The 17500-nt window shown below is 42.2% G+C and overlaps 1 protein-coding gene across 1 annotated transcript in view; it reads left to right on the top strand.

The window, feature by feature from the left end:
* Positions 1 to 17500, top strand: part of LOC133554004 (ankyrin repeat domain-containing protein SOWAHA) — a 54761-nt gene that overhangs the window by 15426 nt on the left and 21835 nt on the right. Inside the window, exons 4-6 of the mRNA XM_061902327.1 lie at positions 1190 to 1246; positions 3873 to 3974; positions 9974 to 9985. Of these exons, the coding sequence (XP_061758311.1) occupies positions 1190 to 1246; positions 3873 to 3974; positions 9974 to 9985 (171 nt within the window). The remainder of the gene's footprint in view (positions 1 to 1189; positions 1247 to 3872; positions 3975 to 9973; positions 9986 to 17500) is intronic.

The following is a 17500-nucleotide window of genomic DNA, read 5'->3' as shown; positions in this document are numbered from 1 at the left end:
TGTTTTGTTGGATTGATTAATAAAAAAAACAAACATGAAAAAACAACGAAAAAACAACATTTATTTAACCAGGGTAAGACAATTAAACAATTTGCAATGCTGAGCCAGCACAGTGGCAGCATTTACATGTTAGAGATGTTGAAGTGTGATGATAATCTCTCATCGGTTCTCATTTACCAAAAAAAGTTTGCGCTATAGATCGCTCTCAACCGTTCACAAATGCTCTTAAAAAGAAGGTTCCAGCAACACTATAAAGCAGGCATGGGAAATTATTTTGACTCGGGGGGCCACATTTAGAGAAAAAAATTTGTCTGGGGGCCGGTATACCTATTTTGAGGAACACTAAATACAAAACCTCACAATAATGTCTGATTGAATGCTAAAAACATTATGACAGACTGCCTTAAAAAACGTAAAGGAATTTTTAAATTTTTCTATGAAGGATAAAACACTGAATATTGACAAAATATGAATGTCACAGCCCCTTTTAGATGGACATATTTTACAATCAAGTGAATCGCAACAAACAGTCAAATATAAACGCGAAGGGTACAAAATAAACCCACCTACAATCCGATATATCTGATATTTGCTGAATTTCTCCTAGGGATCAATACAGTACTTTCTATTCTATTCTATAGACCACTAAGCTTTAGAACCTTTTGTTGTGAAAATCTCCTTCCGCGTTTGTGGAAACGCTTCCCACCCACACTGCTTGGTGCCTTGTCGAAGATGCTGTGACGTAGATGACCACAGTAACTAATTAGATGGCCATAGTAATTAATTAGATTACCATAGTAACTGGTATATCATCCATAAGCGCCGATTCCAGCCATTGAAATATGTTTAATACAAACCAAGGCCAAATAAGTATGAATGAATTGTGCTTTCTCCTGGTTGTTGCCACGCTGTTACGGCGAGGCAAAGTGGCGCCTTTGCACCTTCCGCTTTTCTTCCGTCTTACACCACAGTCGCGTTGTTTAGGCTTCAATGTTAATTGGATTGTTGTTTGTTAACCCTCACGTGCCAAACGTCTGTCTCGCTGTCTCGTTAGCCCACTCCGTCTGACACCTTTGGTAGCTTGACGACCACAAAGCAACATGACACACACGTGTGTGTGTGTGTGTGTGTGGTAAGTCTGGATTGTGTCACACCTTTTAGTCATCTTTGACTTTTGTGTAACTTTCAGTGGGAGTCGGAGCAAGACGACGAGTCAACAGGGAGTATTGGCTCAGCTCCAGTCGCTGTAAGTACAATAAAACGTTGTAACATCAATGTACCGCTGATGCATCATAAATAATGTACAAAACCAGTGAAGTTGGCATGTTGTGTAAATGGTAAATAAAAACAGAATACAATGATTTGAAAACCATTTTGAACTTATATTATTCAAATTTAAAAGACTGCAAAGACAAAATATTTAAATGTTCGAACTGAGAATCTTTTTTTTTTTTTTGCAAATTAACCAGTTAACAGGAGTCATCAAAAGGGGAGAGAAATTTAGGAAATGTCGGAAAAAGTCCAAAAAAGGTTGAAAATCACAGCTGGGTTGGAGTTCCACAAGTCCCGCCGCTTGCCGGAGTTCCCGAAATGTCCAAAACGCACCCAGCAAAGGTTCACTAAGAGGGGGAGAATAATTTTGGAAAAGTCGGAGAAAGTCTAAAAAAGGTGAAAAATTACACCCAGAATGGAGTCCCACAAGTCCCGCGGCTTGCCGGAGTTCCCGAAATGTCCAAAACGCACCCAGCAAAGGCCCACTAAGAGGGGGAGAATCATTTTGGAAAAGTCGGAGAAAGTCTAAAAAAGGTGAAAAATTACACCCAGAATGGAGTCCCACAAGCCCTGCCGCGTGCCGTGCGCGTCCCGGGGCTCCCGACATGTCCAAAACGCACCCAGCAAAGGCCCACTAAAAGGGGCAGAGAAATTTAGGAAAAGTCGGAAAAAATCCAAAAAAGGTGGAAAATCACACCCAGGTTGGAGTCCCACAAGTCCCGCTGTGTGCCGGGGTTCCCGAAATGTCCAAAACGCACCCAACAAAGGCCCACCAAAAGGGGGGGAGGAATTTAGGAAAAGTCGTGAAAAAGTCAAAAAAAGGTGAAAAATCACACCCAGTTAATCCGGTTAACTTAGAATTTAATGGCAGCAACACTTTGCAAAAAATTTGGCACAGGGGCATTTTTGCCACCGTGTTACATGGCCTTTCCTTTTAACACACTCAGTAAACTTTTGGGAACTGAGGACACCAATTTATTGATGCTTTTCAGGTGGAATCCTTTCCCATTCTTGCTTGATGTACAGCTTAAGTTGTTCAGTGGTCCAGGGTTTCCGTTGTGGTATTTGACACTTCATAATGCGCCACACATTTTCAACGGGAGACACGTCTGGACTACAGGCAGGCCAGTCTAGTACTCACATTATTTACTACAAAGTCACGCTGTTGTAACATGTGCAGAATGTGTCCTGCTGAAAAAAAGTTAAAGTACCAATGATTGTCACACACAGACTATGTGTGGTGAAATTTGTCCCCTGCATTTGACCCATGCCCTTGTTCACCCCCTGGGAGGTGAGGGGAGCAGTGAGCAGTAGCGGTGATGTGCCCCGGGAATAATTTTTGGTGATTTAACCCCCAATTTCAACCCTTGATGCTGAGTGCCAAGCAGGTAGGTAATTGGCCCCATTTTTTTTAATAGTCTTTGTTATGACTCGGCTGGGGTTTGAACCCACAACCTACTGATCTCAGGGTGGATACTCTAACCACAAGGCCACTGAGTAGGTTAAATAAGCAGCAGATAATGCCTGGATGGCAACATATGTTGCTCCAAAACCTGTATGTACCTTACAGCATTAATGGTGCCTTCACAGATGTGTAAGCTACCCATGCCTTGGGCACAAATGCAGCCCCATACCATCACACATGCTGGCTGTTCAACTTTGCGCCTAAAACAGTCCGGATGGTTCTTTTCCTCTTTGGTCCGGAGGACACGACGTCCACAGTTTCCAAAAACAATTTGAAATGTGGACTCGTCAGACCACAGAACACTTTTCCACTTTGCATCAGTGCTTCGTAGATGAGCTCGCGCCCAGCGAAGCCGGCGACATTTCTGGGTGTTGTTGATAAATGGCTTTGGCTTTGCATTGTAGCGTTTTAACTTGCACTTACAGGTGTAGCGATGAACTATAGTTACTGCCAGTGGTTTTCTGAAGTGTGCCTGACCCCATGTGGGGATATCCTTTACATACTGATGTCGGTTTTTGATGCAGTATCGCCTGAGAGATCGAAGGTCACGGGCATTCAGTGTTGGTTTTCGGCCTTGCCGTGGTTTCTCCAGATTCTCCGAACATTTTGATGTTATTACGGACGGTAGATGGTGAAATCCCTAAATTCCTTGTTGAGAAATGTTCTTAAACTGACAATTTATTCACAAAGTGGAGACCTTTGCTCTATCCTTGTTTGTGAATGACTGAGCATTTCATGGAAGCTGCTTTTATACCCAATCATGGTACACAATTAGCCTGTTCATCTGTGGGATGTTGCAAATAAGTGTTTGATGAGCATTCCTCAACTTTTTTGCCACTTGTGCCAGCTTTTTTGAAACATGTTGCAGGCATCAAAGTCCAAATGAGTTATTATTTGCAGAAAATAACAAAGTTTACCAGTTCCAACGTAAATATCTAGTCTTTGCAGTGTATTGAATTAAATATAAGTTGAAAAGGATTTGGAAGTCATTGTATTCTGTTTTTATTTACCATTTACTCAACCTGCCAACCTCACTGTTTTTGGGTTTTGTACCTTTACATGATCATGTTTACCTCATATTTTATGGTGTTAAATACCACAATCTATATTAAGCCCCGCCCTCTCCCTGTTCCAGTTGGACCCAATAGAAAAAGAGTGGATCTACTTTGCGGCTGGCGCTCGAGTTCTTGACCTCAGTCAGCTGCTACGACAAGACCCTTCACTCGCCAACAAGAAGGTAGCATCGCAGACTATCTCAGCTTGGTGCAAAAACATTTTTGCTCAAAAATGGACGTTGCCAACAGCCATGTTTCAAGCCAACTTCTGGGATAGGAACAATTATTTGGGAAGTAAAACTCGGGAGATAGATGTTAGTTCAGACAAAGGTTGTTTTACATCTCACCACACGGTGCATACGTTCTCTAAAACGGGGGACGTCAAACTAATTTTAGCTCAACGGCCACATGGAGGAAAATCTATTCCCATGTAGTCCGGACTGGTAAAATCACGGCTTGATAACTTAAAAATAAATACAACTTCGGATTGTTTTCGTTGTTTCAAATTAGACCAAGTACATTCTGAAAATGTACAAAGTAGTAGTGGGGCGGTATAGCTCGGTTGGTACACCGGCCGTGCTAGCAACTTGAGGGTTCCAGGTTTGATCCCTGCTTCCACCATCCTCGTCACTGCCGTCGTGTCTTTGGGCAAGACACTTTACCCACCTGCTCCCAGCGCCACCCACACTGGTTTAAATGTACTATATTTCCTTGAATTCCCGCAGGGCATATAGTATGCGCCTGCCTTGAATTACTGCCCGGTCAAACTCGTTTCCCAAAATAATTAGCGTATGCTTAGTATTACCGCTTGGTCAAACTCGTGACTTCACGAGTGAAGTCACGAGTCCCTGTCATCATTTTCAAAATGGAGGAGGCTGATTTCAATTTGAAATCGTATAAAGGGAAGAAGACTAACAGCTATCCATCCATCCATCCATCATCTTCTGCTTATCCGAGGTCGGGTCGTGGGGTCAGCAGCCTAAGCAGGGAAGCCCAGACTTCCCTCTCCCCAGCCACTTCGTCGAGCTCTTCCCGGGGGATCCCGAGGCGTTCCCAGGCCAGCCGGGAGACATAGTCTTCCCAACATGTCCTGGGTCTTCCCCGTGGCCTCCTACCGGTTGGACGTGCCCTAAACACCTCCCTAGGGAGGCGTTCGGGTGGCATCTTGACCAGATGCCCGAGCCACCTCATCTGGCTCCTCTCGATGTGGATGAGCAGCGGCTTTACTTTGAGTTCCTCCCGGATGGCAGAGCTTCTCACCCTATCTCTAAGGGAGAGCCCCGCCACCCGGCGGAGGAAACTCATTTCGGCCGCTTGTACCCGTGATCTTATTTTTTCGGTCATGACCCAAAGCTCATGACCATAGGTGAGGATGGGAATGTAGATCGACCGGTAAATTGAGAGCTTTACCTTCCGGCTCAGCTTCTTCTTTACCACAACGGATCGATACAACGTCCGCATTACTGAAGACGCCACACCGATCCGCCTGTCGATCTCACGATCCACTCTTCCCCCACTCGTGAACAAGACTCCTAGTTACTTGAACTCCTCCACTTGGGGCAGGGTCTCCTCCCCAACCCGGAGATGGCACTCCACCCTTTTCCGGGCGAGAACCATCTTGTTGCAAGTCTTGTGGCTTCTTTATATTAATGTGTGTATTTGTGTTTATTGTACAGTCAGCGCAAAAAAAAAAAAGCGTTTTCACATTTTTTTACTTCTTTGTGGCCAGAAAAATATCATGTAACTTTCTTCTTGCAAAAAAGTATATTGTGTGGCTATTTTTATTTTTTTTGTATGAAACTTGGTTATAAGTGTGTATAAGTACTTTTTTAAGCATATTCAACAATACCAATGACAACACATCATCCCGAACCACCTCATCTGGCTCCTCTCCATGTGGAGGAGCTAAGCTCCTTCCGGATGACAGACTTTATCACCCTATTTATAAGGGAAAGACCCGCCACCCGGCGGAGGAAACTCATTTCGGCCGTGATCTTGTCCTTTCGGTCATGACCCAAAGCTCATGACCATAGGTGAGGATGGGAACGTAGATTGACCGGTAAATTGAGAGCTTTGCTTTCCGGCTCAGCTCCTTCTTCACCACAACGGATCGATACAGAGTTCACATTACTGAAGACGCCACCTGTCGATCTCACGATCCACTCTCCCCCCACTCGTGAACAAGACTCCTAGTTACTTGAAGTCCTCCACTTGGGGCAGGGTCTTCTCCCCAACCCGGAGATGGCACTCCACCCTTTTCCGGGCGAGAACCATGGACTCGGACTTGGAGGTGCTGATTCTCATTCCGGTGCTTGGTTGCTAAGAGCTATTCAGTAGGATTTAAAGTCCAAGCTTACATCACATTCAATTTTTTACTGCATACCTTTGATGAGTGCCGGAGTGAGAAGAGGTTTTAAAATAATTATTTTTTGGGGGGAAATTGTGCATGTTTTGTGTTTCCCATATATAAACAACAATACAATTTATAATTGACGGATAGATCTGAAAGTGATCTCGAGATTATTGTGTTAAAAGTAAACAGTAAAAAATATGTATATAATTATTTTTTAAACACTTCAATGAGTAGGACCCTTTTTGATCCCAATAATTTTAATGTGATTTGTTTTTAGTGTCATTGCTCAAAAATATAAAAAAAATGAAATATTTGGTGCTATGAGTAATTTACCTTTTTAAGGCTCCAGTTATTATGTAATCTCAAATATTCCGCTTAAAATGTTATTGGGTGAAAATATTGCATATTTTGTGTTTTTTCTTTAAAAAACAGGGTTTTCTTCGACAAAAACTGCATACAACTTAAATCTTTAAAAATGTTATATTGACAGAATGACCTAATGTTGATCTAGAGATTTAAAACTTGAATTATAATACTGAATAATGACACATATTTAATATTTTTGGGACCAAAATCCTATGGGGACTGAGTGGAGGCCTAAATTTATATTTTTTATACATTGGTTTTTAAAATAAAAAAAATATCAAAATGGCCCCCGCTTGCTTTGATTTTTCAGTGTGCGGCCCTCAGTGGAAAAAGTTTGGACACCCCTGGCCTATGCAATAATAAGTACAACATGAAGTGTACATATTATCCAAAGCATTTATTTGGGTAGAAGCTTCACAGGTTACATTATCAACAACATCTTTTGACGATCGAGGCATGAACGTAACAATTCAAATTTTGTATATTATCACTAATTAGTAAAGATGTCCGATAATGGCTTTTTTGCCAATTTCCGATATTGTCCAACTCTTAATTACCAATTCAGATAACAACCGATATATACAGTGATGGAATTAACACATTATTATGCCTAATTTTGATGTGATGCCCCGCTGGATTCATCAAACAAAGTAACAAGGTTTTCCAAAATAAGAGAACAACTTCAACTCAAGTTATGGAAAAAAGTGCCAACATGGCACTGCTTTATTTATTATTCAAGTCACAAAGTGCATTATTTTTTTTTAAATGCCTCAAAACAGCAGCTTTGAATTTGGGACATGCTCTCCCTGAGATAACCCACTACAACTATGTGAAGTACTATAGTTTGACTTTCACAAAGTGCTTTTTTTTTTAAACATGCCTCAAAACAACAGCTACAAAACAATGAAGGCTTCAGAGTATACTAGAGTCATAAAGTAAACAATAACATAGTCCTCCTTTAGTAGACTGCCTGGCATACTGTATAACAGGAAATCATAAACTGGGCTCAGTCTGCCCTGCTCTAACGTATTTGTATGAGTAACACAAATGTGCTACAAGCTGGTGGTGAGTGCTTGAAGTGACCTACCAGTTAGTCAGTGTTTGCTTTTCATCCATCTTCCACTTGTATTCATCGTGTATCTTTTTATGATTCTTGTAGAGGTGGGGGATCAAATTGTTCGTATTAAATGGAAGACGTCTTGGTTCCTCCTCGCATAACCAACTTTTTGCAGTCATTGCTAATTGCCAGTTTTTTTTAGATAGTACTTTTTGGATTCCTTCAGGAAAAAACGTTGTTTTTATCCGTCAAATACACTTTAAAATAATCCCATGGTGTCGTTAGTCAGTCACCGAACGAGCTTGCTTGTTAGCCAGGCTACAGCACCGGCAACAACACACTCTTGTTGTTGTTATACCACGCTCGTGGCGGTTTGATGAGGTCATTAATCGTCGCCAGTAAACCTGTCATGCTGCAGTCGTCGATTCCTGTGTTGTGTGTGAGGGAGCGGAGGGGCTGCTCCCTACGTCCGTGTTTTACCGGATATGACCCGCTCCGCACAGCGGCGTTTTAAAAAGTCATTAATTTTACTTTTTGAAACCGATACCGATACCGTTTTCCCCCCCCCTTGTCTGGGAATATATTCCCAGTTTTCTGCGATGAGGTGGCGACTTGTCCAGGGGGTACTTCGCCTTCTGCCCGATTGTAGCTGAGATAGGCACTAGCCCCCCCGCTACCCTAAAGGGAATAAGCGGTAGCAAATGGATGGATGGATATTCCCAATTTTGATGTCGGACGTCTGGTCACTTATAGCTAGGGGTGTAACAGTACACACAAATTTTGTTTCGGTACTTACCTCGCTTTAGAGGTCACGATTCGGTTCATATTCAATACAGTAAGAAAACAACAAAATATAAATTTTTTGGTTATTTATTTACCAAGTTTGCAAAATCTTCCACCAAAAATATTTTTCTTAATGGAATATTCGATGTGAAGTAATGGGAACCTTGGATGGATCAATAATTCATAATAACATTGATTTTGATTCAATATTATGTTTTGAGCAATGACAGTTTGAAAGGAAAAAAAAACAGCTTTGTTTTATTAGTCAACATTGCAACTTTTTCTAAATTACATTTAGCCTTTAAACTTTATTTCACTTTTGTTATGTTTTTGTTTATTTTAATAGTATTTTTAGAATGTGCCGTGGGCCTTTTAAACATTAGCTGTGGGCAACCCTGCTATAGATAATAAAAAATAAAATCTGATAAATCTATGGATAAAAAGCAGAGCCTGGCGACGCATGCACGTTTATCATAACTCTCTCGCACTCTGTCTCTGCCCCTCCCTCACGAATGCTGCTGCGTGCACAATTAGTTTTGTTTTTAACCCCTTCTTAACCTTGAACGTACATTGAAAATACACGCAACCCCAACTCAAAATGCTGGACATTTGAGGCATTTAGGAAACTCCACCCGGACAGCCCCGCAAAAGAGGACTTATCCGGTGTAAAGGGGAGGTATGGTCAGTCTATCGTAGCCCGGTCGCTGCTAGCATGCCGTGTGTGTGCATTGTTTACACAACGTGCGGTACGCTAATTAATATGTCCGTGTGGAAACTCGTCCGATACACCTCCGAACCGGACCGAAACGGTTCAATACAAATACAGGTACCGTTACACCCCTAGCATATAAGAATATTCTATTCCTGTTAAGCAAAATATGAATAATAAAACATGCCAAAACACGTGTCCTTTATCATAGCTACACGTATGACAAAAAAAAAAAATGCGTGAAAATGAGTGGTACTCAGTGAGGTAAGATGAATTAAATGCGTTGCTCCTGATGGCGGCCCCGCGTCTCGTGCTGTGTTTACTTAGAAGATATCTATGCTGTTGAGTACCAGTATCGATTCCCAGGCAACAGGAATTGGTACCGTATCGTTTCAAATGTGTAACTCGTACCACTGTCGCTAGTTTGCTTGCAGAGATAATTAGCAAGGAATGGTTCAAGCTACTTATTCCTCACAATCGCTAAACTACATCGTTGCGTGTTCAAAATAGTTACTTAGTTGGTAAAGCTAGAACATATAGCACTCAGTTGGTTACCTTCTTAATTTTCAGAACATAATGGTTAAAATTTAGAGATCGAAGAATATTTTTTGTTTTTTGGCTAGTTAGTGATCAAAGATGGTTAAATGAATCCACCCGTAGCTATTTAGCCATTTAGTGTTTTAAGTTAGCAAGCTAGTGATTTCAAAGGCCTGCTTTGCTCCTTCGTGGTCAGATTTAGTAGATAATCCCTTATTAGTTCCACTTTGGGCTAATCCGCAATGATTATGCATCATCAAGAGCAGCTCGTTGGTGTCATTTGGTCAAAAGTGGCTGAAAGCTCGTTCATTTGTTGTTTAGCGCTGTTTTATGCTCTGATTCTCTTTTGTGTCTTCTTTTCATGGCCCCAAACCAGGACTTCACATCTGTGAGTATTTGATTTACTTCCTGTTGTTGAATAATGAAGTACAGTATTGTGCAAAAGCCTACATTACATTGTTTTATCCATATAACATAGGTTCAGTAGTTGTATAGCGTGGCGTGAAATGGATGAGTCCAACGCATTTCAGGTAGCACATTTTACAGAAAAATACACAACTGTCATTATTTAAAGAGGAACTGCACTTTTTTGCGGAATTTTTCCTATTCACAGTCCTTATGTAAGACAAGAAGACATGTTTTCTTAACTTGTAAATAATCCCTAGCAAGAGTCAGCTAACAAAAAAAGTAATGGGCTTTGATCTCTTCCGCCTATAAAACCCTCTGAAAGCATTCAAAGACCTTTATCAACATTGTATATACATGCTATAATATAATAGCAGGCACATTCGTAATGACATGTAATATTTACATATTTTTCTCCGTTTTAGCAGCACATACATTTCACAGACACATCACATTTGCTTTTCCTTCAACAGCAACAACACTACTAATCATGGCAGACCGATTCTGAGGCCACAAAACGACTACTTAAGGACAAATGATGATCCAAAACCTTGTGTATTTTTAAGCCTGAACATACGTAGGATCATTTCCAAGCTTTAGAAGCTGTGTGCTCAACAGATCTAGCATGTAGCAGTATTGCTAAGTGCTAAAAAAAGAAATACCAACTACGAACATATTAAAACAATCACTTAGTGTATAGTGTCTGCTCTCACTGGGAGAGGCCGACTGATGCGATGTTTATATCTTCCCGTTTAGATGAAGAATTAATCATAATCCTCACAAATTTTTGACGCAAATAAGGATCTTTTGACACGAAGTTGAATGTTCAAGTTGACCGATTTCTAGGTTTTTGACCGCAAGCATCTACTATACATGTGCATGATTTATAATCTAATTAACTTTGACCAACTCAGAGGGGATGCAGCAGTTCACTGGCTCAACATGTAAATATAGCCGCATAGTTAATGTTAAAGTACAGATGATTGTCACGCACAGGCTAGGTGTGGCGAAATTATTTTCTGCATTTGACCCATCACTCTTAATCACCCCCTGGGAGGTGAGTAGTGAGCAGAAGCGGTGGCTGCGCCCGGGAATATTTTTGGGTGATTTAACCCCCAATTCCAACCCTTGATGCTGAGTGCCAAACAGGGAGGTAATGGGTCCCATTTTTACAGTCTTTGGTATGACTCGGCCGGGGTTTGAACTCACAACCTACCCATCTCAGTGCAGAGACTCTGCCACTGAGTAGGTAAGATAGTTATAAGCTAGTTATCTCTGTTATCTAAAAGTAGTTTGTCTGCGTTAGCACTTATAATAACAATATTGCTAATACTTAGTTAATATTCTGGTCACTACATGTAAATAGAGAATTTTTTGATGTTTTATGGGCACAATATTTTTTTTTACACTTAGTACTTACCGTATATTACAAATTAGAATGCATAAAAAAGAAATAGACGTGTTATTGTCTGATAAAGGGATTTTGAATGATAGAAAACATTCCAAAAACAGCGCCGTTCCCCTTAAGAATGACATCTGAAGTTCAGCAAACCTTAAAAAGACTCTAGGTGGTATCTTAGATTGTTGCCTACACAGTCATTAAAGATGTTATCGTGGTGACAGTTCTGGACCTGATTCCCAATATTTCTTGGAAGAAAAATGAACAAAATGGGGTTTTGTTCCACCTCATAGGTTCCAGTGTATCCAAGACTGAATATGACAAACTATTGTTTATTAAATGTACAAACCTTTTAGGCAAAACCAATGGTATCTTAGGATTGTTACCTACACAGTCATTAAAGATGTTGTCGTGGTGACAGTTCTGGACCTGATTCCCAATATTTCTTGGAAGAAAAATTATGAACAAAATAAGGTTTTGTTACACCTCATGGATTCCAGTGTATCCAAAACTGAATATGATAAACTATTGTTTATTAAATGTACAATTATTTTAGGCAAAACCAATGGTATCTTAGGATTGTTACCTATACAGTCATTAAATATGTTGTCGTGGTGACAGTTCGGGACCTGATTCCCAATATTTCTTGGAAGAAAAATTATAAACAAAAGGGGGTTTTGTTCCACCTGATGGGTTCCAGTGTATCCAAGACTGAATATGACAAACTATTGTTTATTAAATGTACAAACCTTTTAGGCAAAACCAATGGTATCTTAGGATTGTTACCTATACAGTCATTAAAGATGTTGTCGTGATGACAGTTCTGGACTTAATTCCCAATATTTCTTGGAAGAAAAATGATAAACAAAATGGGGTTTTGTTCCACCTCATGGGTTCCAGTGTATCCAAGACTGAATGTGACAAACTATTGTTTATTAAATGTACAAACTTTTTAGGCAAAACCAATCAAACTAGTAATTGTATAAACATTTAAAGTATCGGGTAGTGCAATGTACTAGAAACCTAAAGTGTCGGACTAAGACTTTTTGTTTTGTTTTTTTGTCTCTTTCTTGGTCTTCATGTCCTCCATTGTTCCCGTCCTCGTCAGGGGGTAAGTTCCATTCCTCACCTCTCATACCTTAACAGTTAGAAATATTTACCCAAGTTCTGCCTTTGTGGGCCTGGGGGGGTGGGGGGTTTGTATCCGCAACACGACCCGTAACGCGACGCTTGCCTGCCCTCGGACCCGCGGCGGGCTTGTGTAACTTTCACAAGCTAGTTCTGAGATTTCCTTCCTAATGGAATTCCGAGAAGGCCGTGTTAAAACATCCAGATCATGCATTTCAAAGGTCTACTATCAAAAGGATTATGAAAGATAGCTTTTTAGCTTCTGCACACCCCCCCCTCCTCCCGGACAACCCAAATCCTTTTATTTGTCCCCCCCTCCGTGCACTTAAGAGATTTGAGCTCATGTTTGTTGTCCCTCCCCAGTGTCACGGTTCTCACACTGTCCTGCGGCCGCCGCGGACCACCTTCTAAGCCTCCGCCGTCCCCACCCGGACAAGATAGCGCGGCCGCCATTGATGTGCACGGAGATGAGAGCGAAGGGGGTGAGGGATTAAGGAGAGTCTTAATTCCCCACAAAGACTTCACCTACTTAAAGATAATCTGAAAGTAATAGAGCAGGCTGGGATTAATTGGAGAACAATGGCGCTTGTGTCCCTGGGAAGGTGCTAAGTCCCCTCCGGGCCGCTTTGATGTTCCCTTTTAGTTTCGCCCGTTGGCGTGGAGGAAGATGATCGCGCAGATGTCACGTGACTCCTGAGAGCCGGATCACGCCGGCGGTTTGGTTTAAATTTGACCAAGACTGAAGAAAGGATTACTTCTCGTCCCGGGAAGTGTTTCCTGTTTCGGACTAGACACGTCTCACAGGGCTAAAACGATATTGATATATATGGTGATAGGTTCTTGAGGGTGCATGGGAGTTTCCCAATCAGTCTACATGTGCTTTGTGGACTTGGAGAAGGCATTCGACCGTGTCCCTCAGGAAGTCCTGTGGGGAGTGCTCAGAGAGTATGAGGTATCGGACTGTCTGATTGTGGCTGTTCGTTCCCTGTACGATCAGTGTCAGAGCTTGGTCCGCATTGCCGGCAGTAAGTCGGACACGTTTCCAGTGAGAGTTGAACTCCGCAAAGGCTGTCCTTTGTCACCGATTCAGCCGGGCCACGGGACAAATTATCAAGCATTGAACGGGCCGCAGCTACAAAAAGGTTGGGGACCACTGCATGTGTGCAGCAAGCTGTTGGAGATATACTATCAGTCTGTTGTGGCCAGTGCCCTGTACTTCGCAGTAGTCTGTTGGGGAGCAGCACCAGCTAAAAGGGACTCATACCGGATTGACAAACTGATCCGGAAAGCTGGCCAAGCATGGCTCCTCTCCATGTGGAGGAGCAACGGCTTTACTTTGAGCTCCCCTCCGGATGGCAGAGCTTCTCACCCTATCTGTAAGAGAGAGCCCCGCCACCCGGCAAAGGAAACTCATTTAGGGGGCTTGTACCTGTGATCTTGTCCTTTCGGTCATAACCCAAAACTCATGACCATAGGTGAGGATAGGAACGTAGATTGACCGGTAAATTGAGAGCTTTGCCTTACGGCTCAGCTCCTTCTTCGATACAGCGTCCGCATTACTGAAGACGCCGCATCCGCCTGTCAATCTCACTATCCACTCTTCCCTCACTCTTGAACAAAACTCCAAGATACTTGAAGTCCTTCACTTGGGGCAGGGTCTCCTCCCCAGCCCGGAGATGGCACTCCACCCTCAGAATACAACGATTTGCAAATCATTTTCAACCTATATTCAATTGAATAGACTGCAAAGACAAGATACCTAACATTCAAACTGGAAAACTTTATTTTTTGCAAATACTAGCTCATTTGGAATTTGATGCCTGCAACATTATTCAAAAAAGCTGGCACGAGTGGCAAAAAAGATTGAGAAAGATGAGCATGCTCATAAAACACTTATTTGAAACGTCCCACAGGTGAACAGGCTAATTGGGAACAGGTGGGTGCCATAATTGGGTATAAAATCAGCTTCCATGAAATGCTCAGTCATTCACAAACAAGGAAGGGCGAGGGTCACCACTTTGTGAACACATGTGTGAGTATATTGTCAGAACAGTTTAAGAACAACATTTCTCAACCAGCTATTGCAAGGGATTTAGGGATTTCACCATCTACGCTCCGTAATATCATCAAAAGGTTAAGAGAATCTGGAAAAATCACTGCACGTAAGCGATGATATGACGTACCTTCGATCCCTCAAGCGATACTGCATCAAAAAGTGACATCAGTGTGTAAAGGATATCACCACGTGGGCTCAGGAGGACTTCAGAAAATCACTGTCATTAACTACAGTTGGTCGCTTCATCTGTAAGTGCAAGTGGCGCAGTGGGTTAGTGGCCGAGCGCAACCCCACCTAGTAGCAACCTCGTCACGTCTGTTGTGTCCTGAGCAAGACCCTTCACCCTTGCTCCTGATGGGTGCTGGTTAGCGCCTTGCATGGCAGCTCCCTCCATCAGTGTGTGAATGTGTGTGTGAATGGGTAAATGTGAAAGTAGTGTCAAAGCGCTTTGAGTACCTTGAAGGTAGAAAAGCGCTATACAAGTACAACCCATTAATCATTTATTTATTTACTATGTAAAGCGAAAGTCATTTATCAACAACACCCAGAAACGCCGCCGGCTTCGCTCGGCCCGAGCTCATCTAAGATGGACTGAAGCAAAGTGGAAAAGTGTTAAGTTAATGATTATTTGCAAAAAATCTAGTTTCTCAGCTCGAACAATAAGTATCTTGTCTTTGCAGTCTATTCAATTGAATATAAGTTAAAAAAAAATTGCAAATCATTGTATTCTGTTTTAATTTACGAGTTACACAACGTGCCAACCTCACTGGGTTTCTCCTTGTCCTCATTTTCGATGCACATAAGTCATGATGCAGTTTTCGTCGATTTGCTTAGCTCTAGGATGAGATGATTTTTAGACTAGATAGAACTTTATTTGTCGCTTTCATTACGATTTGCAGGCGAACTTGTCTGAAAGACCCTCACGCCATGTGCTCTTGTCTCTTTTCCCTTCATGACGGCCACCTCGCTTGCCCCTTGGACCTGGTCCTCCTCCCCTGGCCTTGCAGTTTGTAAGTACATCATCTATCCATCACTTCTCTTCCTCCTCTCACGCCGGCCGTCCTTAGGAGTGGGGTGGGAAGGTGTCAGCCTTGGGGTCCCAAGAGCCGTCCCCTCAAGTGCTGAAGCAGGCGGGGGGTCAGGAACAGAAAACGAGGGACGCAGGAAGGGGAGACACCGCATCCTGTCGGTGCTCGTCCATCACCCTTTCCCACTAGGAGACCGCTGAAAAAAACGGCGCTTTGACCAATCTGTCTTGTCTGGTGGCAGCAGGCACACAATGGAGACACTAAATCCAGACTCCATCTATGGCCATCTGTCTCCTGGGATGCCACCTAGCACACTCTCACAAGACCGAGCAGACCTCTGCCAAGGCTGAAATGATGGCATTTAGTAGAGCGCAACCTTCTGCCATTGTTGAACTCGTCGAAAATAATAATAATTATAATATAGGACCCCTACATATTAACGATTCAGCATTCACGTTCCTCCAAATTAACAAATGTACAATGATTTGGGAAATTGTGTTAGATGTAAATATAAACGGAATACAATGATTTGCAAATCCTTTTCAACCCATATTCAGTTGAATGCACTACAAAGACAAGATATTTGATGTTCAATCTCATAAACATTTTTTTTTTTTCAAATAATAATTAACTTAGAATTTCATGACTGCAACGCGTGCCAAAGTAGTTGGGAAGGGGCATGTTCACCCCTGTGTTACATCACCTTTTCTTTTAACAACACTCAATAAACGTTGAGGAACTGAGGAAAGTAATTGTTGAAGCTTTGAAAGTGGAATTCTTTACCATTCTTGCTTGTTGTACAGCTTAAGTTGTTCAACAGTCCAGGGTCTTGTTGTTGTATTTTACTCTTCATAATGCGGCACTTGTTTTCGATGGGAGACTGGTCTTGACTGCAGGCGGGCCAGGAAAGTACCCGCACTCTTTTTTTTTTACGAAGCCACGCTGTTGTAACACATGCTGAATGTGGCTTTGCATTGTTTTGCTGAAATAAGCAGGAGCGTCCATGAAAAAGACGGCGCCTAGATGGCAGCATATGTTGTTCCAAAACCTGTATGTACCTTTCAGCATTAATGGTGTCTTCACAGATGTGTAAGTTACCCATGCTTTGGGCACTAATGCACCCCCATACCATCACAGATGCTGGCTTTTGAACTTTGCGTCGATAACAGTCTGGATGGTTCGCTTCCAATTTGGTCCGGATGACACGATGTCGAATATTTCCAAAAACAATTTGAAATGTGGACTCGTCAGACCACAGAACACTTTTCCACTTGCCATCAGTCCATCTTAGATGATCTCGGGCCCAGAGAAGCCGGCGGCGTTTCTGGATGTTGTTGATAAATAGCTTTCGCTTTGTATAGTAGAGCTTTAACTTGCACTTACAGATGTAGCGACCAACTTTATTTAGTATTCCTGAGCCCATGTGGTGATATCCTTTAGAGATTGATGTCGGTTTTTGATACAGTGCCGTCTGAGGGATCGAAGGTCACGGTCATTCAATGTTGGTTTCCGGCCATGCCGCTTACGTGGAGTGATTTCTCCAGATTCTCTGAACCTTTTGATGATATTATGGACCACAGATGTTGAAATCCCTAAATTTCTTGCAATTGCACTTTGAGAAACGTTGTTCTTAAACTGTTTGACTATTTGCTCACGCAGTTGTGGACAAAGGGGTGTACCTCGCCCCATCCTTTCTTGTGAAAGACTGAGCATTTTTTGGGAAGCTGTTTTTATACCCAATCATGGCACCCACCTGTTCCCAATTAGCCTGCACACCTGTGGGATGTTCCAAATATGTGTTTGATGAGCATTCCTCAAATTTATCAGTATTTATTGCCACCTTTCCCAACTTCTTTGTCACGTGTTGCTGGCATCAAATTCTAAAGT

Source organism: Nerophis ophidion, linkage group LG06 (assembly GCF_033978795.1).
Source record: "Nerophis ophidion isolate RoL-2023_Sa linkage group LG06, RoL_Noph_v1.0, whole genome shotgun sequence".
NCBI lineage: Eukaryota > Metazoa > Chordata > Actinopteri > Syngnathiformes > Syngnathidae > Nerophis > Nerophis ophidion.
The sequence above is the reverse complement of the archived record's forward strand: the minus strand, read 5'-3'. Positions and strand labels throughout refer to the sequence as shown.